The 5,703-nt window shown below is 45.7% G+C and overlaps 1 protein-coding gene across 2 annotated transcripts in view; it reads left to right on the top strand.

Moving 5' to 3' along the window:
- The first annotated feature begins 4,840 nt into the window (after window positions 1–4,840).
- SIAH1 (siah E3 ubiquitin protein ligase 1) overlaps window positions 4,841–5,703 on the top strand; it is a 34,498-nt gene continuing 33,635 nt past the window's right edge. The window contains exon 1 of one of the 2 annotated variants that reach the window (XM_073884381.1): window positions 4,841–5,148. Coding sequence is in view for 1 of the 2 variants with exons in the window: in XM_073884382.1 (XP_073740483.1) it covers window positions 5,664–5,691 (28 nt within the window). In the remaining variant the exon portion in view is untranslated. The other variant, XM_073884382.1, reaches the window with a different exon arrangement.

Genomic DNA, 5,703 nt, shown 5'->3' on the forward strand with positions numbered 1-5,703 from the left:
GCTTCAGGCATGTCTGACATGTTGGGGACCTGCTTTCCTTTGCAAAGCTAATAGGAATCTATTTGGGGAGGGAGGAGTGCCTCCCAGTTTCAGGCCAAGAAATGTTCTCTGTTTGGCCAGCAGCAGAGCTATGCTTGGAAGGAAATGCTAATGTCTTCAGAGCTATCCACCTAAGCTGAATGATAAATGGGTATTGATGGTCTAACATAAGAGCTGTTAGTGGTAGTTTCCTGGGCAGGAGATATCTCTGATTACCTGGAAACAGCCAGCCTATCAGCGATCCAGAAGTGATGGATTTGGTCTTGTGAACTGGTCTGTTGTAAAACAACTATATTGACGTTGGACACTTGAAAACATCTTTACTGTCTTAAACTAGTTTTGCCAACTTTGACAATGTTATCTGGGATTGTGTATATTCCATGCAAAGGACAATTTGCTTTGACTATTTAGAGGACAGTCCGTGTGCCTTGAATGACACTAACACATTCATCAAATGAGTCAGTGAATTAGTATAGAGGCTTGATGGAAGAGAAATTTGAAATATGGGCTTTCCAAAAATTCAGGGATTGCAGAGACCTATTCAGAAATCTACTAATTAGAGCAGCAGTAGGACAAGGACTAAACAAAGGCAGGATTTGTGCTTTGGGAAAAGGGCAGTGGTAACTGGGGGAAGGGAAGCCTATGCTAAGTGAGGCCAAAGCTTTGAGCTTTTGGGAGCATTTGGAAAGTTATTATAGCATTGTATTGTACTGGAGGGACGTTATGGAGTATATCTGATATATATAATATATAACAATATAAAATATATGTAATTTGAATATATATAATTTGAGTTCATGTTTCTTCTTTCTTTTTTTTTTTTTAGAGAGGGAGAGAGAGAGAGAGGAGGGGAGAAGGGAGAGTGAGAATCTTAAGCGAGCTCCTCGCTGTGCGTGTGGGGCTCAATCTCACAACTCTGAGATGGTGACCTGAGCCAAAATCAAGAGTCAGACGCTTAACCGACTGAGCCACCCAGGTGCCCCTTGAATTCATGTTTTATTTTGTTTTTTTTAATTTTTAAAAAATTTTCATTTTTTAGAGAGAGAGCCAGGGGTGGGGAGGGGCAGAGAGAGAGACAGGAAGAGAGAGAATCTCAAGCAGGCTCTATGCTCAGCACAGAGCCCAAAGTGGGGCTTGATTCCACAACCCCAAGATCACAACCTGAGCTGAAGTCAAGAGTTGGTCACTCAACCAACTAAGCTACCGAGGTGCCCCTGAGTTCATGGTTTTTTGTTTTTTTTTTTAAAGATTTTATTTATTTGACAGAGAGAGATAGAGAGGGAATACAAGCACAGGGGAGCTGGAGAGGGAGAAGCAGGCTCCCCGCTGAGCAGGGAGCCGGATGTGGGGCTTGATCCCAGGACTCTGGGATCATGACCTGAGCAGAAGGCAGACGCTTAACGACTGAGCTACCCAGGTGCCCCTGAATTCATGTTTCTTAAATTAAGTACACTGGTGTGCCCAGAGATCTGGCTAGACAGATGTGTCTGAGTCCTTTTAATTCATGGAACAGTTTAAAAATAGCCACGTAAGAGAGTGTGCCGTGAGGAAGAGTGTGTGTGCATGTGTATATTTTTAGAGAATTCCCATGTGAAGGAAATAATGATATCTAATTTTGAATGTGGTTTAATTGTTAAAAATCATGTACCAATGGAGTAAGTCAAAACACATTCTACTTATTCTACCTGCTCCTACTTCATCTCTTGGGTAGACTCTAGCCAGGCATCATGAAAAGACTAATTGTCATTGTTATCTGACCTATATTAAATATCAAGTTGTTATGAATTCATACAAGATCCCAGAGTATAGATGTGTCATCAGTGTCTGCTTTATTCGTAAGTAGGAAAGAGGAAAGTCAAGTTGCTTACTTTCACCAGAGCACTTATAAGGGGTCAGCTACGGGACTGGCACTTTATGTCCCACTGGAGTAGATGGAATTGTCATTTGATATGATTTGAGGGGGATAGGAAGGCTCCCTACCCTGAAATATTTTCCCCATATGGCCTGAAAATATCCAGCACTCATCCCGAAATATCATCAAGTAGAGCACTATCGGGGTTGGCTTTACAGTTTACTAAACACTTTTCTACAGATTAACTGTCCCAGAAGTAGAGCTGTCTTTCTATTCAGAAACGGATGCCTAATTACCTCACATTTGGGCTATTTTCCTTCAAAGGTTTCACATTTATAGTAGTGATGTGCGTGCCCCACCTATCCTCCATTCATACCTCCAGTAGGAATGAACTAAATCAGATTAAACCCTTCCTAAATCTGGTTAAGATTAGTGGAGATGAAATTAATCAAATGAGATTAGTTTTGCATAAGCAGGAAGCAGGAGAATTTTGACTCTTCTAGCTGAGAGTGGGCACCAACCAAGTCAAGGAAGGCAAGTGTGAAAATTCCAGGGGCAGAAGTTGCTTCTGAGTAGCTGAAGTAAAATTTTCAACACTTCGAGACTGGTGTGTGGTGTCTCCAGGGAACACTTTGTCCTGGGAACCCCTGCAGCTTAAAAGAATCTACCAGTTAATAAGGTGACTTCCCTCCTGTCCGCAGTGGGCCAGGTGAGACTCTGTTGTTTTCAGATGGACAAAATGCTGTTGGATAAGAGAAGGGACAGGGATATGAGGGAGCCAAAAATTTGATTCTGGCAAAGCAGGGTATTTGGAACTTTGTCATACTGGCAAGTTTTCTTTGGTTGATGCCCATTGTACTGTCCACAGAGGCCAAGAAGTTCTGGGGAGCAATAGTCCAGTGCTTCTCTTCCCCCTTAGATCCAGAAATTGACCACTTGTATCCTTTACAATCCCGTATGAGGCCACCTGACTATTCCCAATGCATCACCTGTGAACATGGAAAAGTTACCTCCAAACTGGAGGGAAACTGAACTTTGTTGACCTTATAACTCCCCCAACCTCCAAAAATATGTGAGAGGAAACTGCAGTTTAAATAATGTAATTAGGAATATTGTAAAATTATATTTTGTGCAAGTACTGTTGGGCATTTATATGTACATACCTGGTATGGGATTGTATAAACAGATAATGTAGACCATAATTTATGGGCAATTCAAAGGATTTTTAAGGGTCATTTTGATTACACTTGTATTTTTCTTTATGGGTAAAGTTTAGAACGTAACCCTGGAAAGATGTGACGCCTCGGCTCTTTGTTCTTCTTCATATCCTATCCTCCCTAAATCAGACTGATTTCACTCCAGATCCAACTGTCTCTCCGACACCCTCCTCAACATGCTCTTTGCCACCTTTTGGTTCAGGCCTTCACTTCTTGCCTAGACAGAAGTGTTCTCCCTGGTCATCCTTCACTCATTTTGGCCAATCTCCTTAGCCAAGCCCTACATCCCTATCACATTCAGTCTTCGCCATTCTCTTTTGTGATTGTGTCTTCATATATGTTATCACAGCTTGGAAAGTCTTTCCATCTTCCTCTGGACAACTCTTACCCATAAGCCAAGGCCCGGTTCCGACTTTATCCCTCAGTGAATCCTTTCTTGGCCTCACCGGTCTGAGAAGTATTGTCCATTACATAATTTGGATACCTTGGCCCACCAAGCCCATCACTGTCTGTACCTCATCGACTTCATCATTGTCTGTACCATATTCCTGTGCCTTGTGCCCCATTGGTCCCTTCCCTGTTCCCCCAAGGGAAAAAAACCACAGTAGAGACTGGTTTTCAGTTCCTGCAACAGGGCAGGCTTCTTACCGTGCAACGCTTTCCTCTGAAATGCTTTTCCTTTTATTCAAGTCTTCCACTTACCCCACAACCTGGTTAATTTCTTCTAAAACTTCAGTTCTTACTCAGTCACCTATCCTATATTATCTATCTGGCCAGTTAAACACCTTCTTGGCATCAGGCACCTTTTTCTTTCTTTTGTAACATTTTTCACGGGATAGTTATATATCTGTGAGGTTGATTAATGTTTGTGTACCCCATCGGATACTCTGAAAACAGGACTAGTGTCTCTGCATTCTTAGAACCTAGCACTGTGCCTGGCATTGGTGAAATGAATGAAGAATAAATAAGTGAATGTCTCCCTGACTAGGTAAGCTCCATGCGTGTCCAAGCACAGTGTATGACAGAATATTAGAATTGCTATGCAGGTATTTATTGTTGAAGGAATGAATGATATAACACCAATAATAACTGTACATAACTCACCCAAGTTCATCTGACTTGGGCTTTGGGGACCAGCATATTAGCATTATATTGGTAGTATAGCTTGCAGCTAAGAACAAGTGTGGTCTTTTACTTTCCCAACCTCAAGAAACACTGGCTCTGCTAATGGTTGCAGAGAAAGACAGCAGGCACAATAATCAAAATATTAGGCTGAGAAGTAGAGGTATCAACACACAACACACATTTGTTGAGAAGCTAGAAATTAGCAGCTTGCATCAGTATCTAAAATAACTTTGTGTCTTTGGCTTTGGAGCTCAAACTTTGAGTGTGTTCTCAGTGGAGTGCTTATATTAAAAACTTATCAGCCAAAAAGCTTTCCTATTGGTGAGGAGTTTGGAGATAATGGAAGGACTACTCCCTGGATGTTTCTAATATCTCACGTAAAAAGTACCTTTTAAGTTTTCACATAGAATAGTATTTTTATAGAGCCTCTTACATGGAAATCCAGTTTGTAAATGTTCTGACACTGGCGTTTGCTCAGATATATACGTTGTACCCATCAAAGAACTGTGAATATTTTCCTTTTATTTTTTATTTAAAAAGAAACGCAGAGTCCCACGAGTGAGACTTCCAGATGAGTGAGGACACAGGGGGGAAAGGCGTGCTTTCCATACTACCCATTTGTCAGCTAAAATAAGCCTTTGAAACTCATCCGGCTTTCGCTGAACTGCGGCTCAAACCTAAGGGAGGGGCTTGGACTTCTCATTTAGGGGTGGGGTCCCGGTCGGTGGCCATCGCAGCCGGTTTCTTTCCCTTTGGGAAAGAGTGGAGTTGGGAAGGCCCGGTGGAGGCGCTATGTGAAACCAGCAAACCAGACCCGACGGGCCGTAAATAGGAGGCAAGGACGCAGGACGACCAGTTGGGCGGCGGAACAAAGCCCCGCGGGGGGCGCGCGACCAGAGTTCCGTGACGCGGCAGGCAAGCGCCAGCTTCTCCCGGGCGGGGACGGTTGCAGGCAAGAACGTGACGTGCCCGCGTTTGTTGGGCGCGAGCTGTTAGTCACAGCAACGGTAACGAAGAGCCGAAGCGCCAACCGCCACCCTCAGAGACCCGCACCACGATGCCCTCGCGGGTCGCCGCCGGCCGGGCGAGCGCCTCTGCGCTTGCGCGCCCGCGGGAAGCCCCGCCCCCTCCGAGCGGCCGGCGCGCGGGGCCGCGCCTCCTCATGGCGGCCGCCGCAGTGTGTGGTATTTAGCGGGGGCGCGCGGCGGGCTCGAGGACGCGCGAAACGGCGGCGGCGGCGGCGGCCAGGGGGGAGCCGGGGCGGCCGTTGCGGGGCGCGCTCTCGAGCGGCGGCGGTGGCCCAGGGTGTCCCGTCGGTGCCGGCACGGGGAAGAGGCGGTGGCGCTGCCCGCGGTGGCGGGGGTTGGCGGCGGCGACGGAGAGCGTTTGAGCCAGGACCGGGGTCCGAGGCGCGCTCTCCGCCTACAGAAATGAGCCGCCAGACTGCAACAGCATTACCTACTGGAACCT

Source organism: Callorhinus ursinus, unplaced genomic scaffold (genome assembly GCF_003265705.2).
Source record: "Callorhinus ursinus isolate GAN/ISIS: 27379988/994484 unplaced genomic scaffold, GSC_fseal_2.0 scaffold56, whole genome shotgun sequence".
Classification (NCBI taxonomy): Eukaryota; Metazoa; Chordata; class Mammalia; order Carnivora; family Otariidae; genus Callorhinus; species Callorhinus ursinus.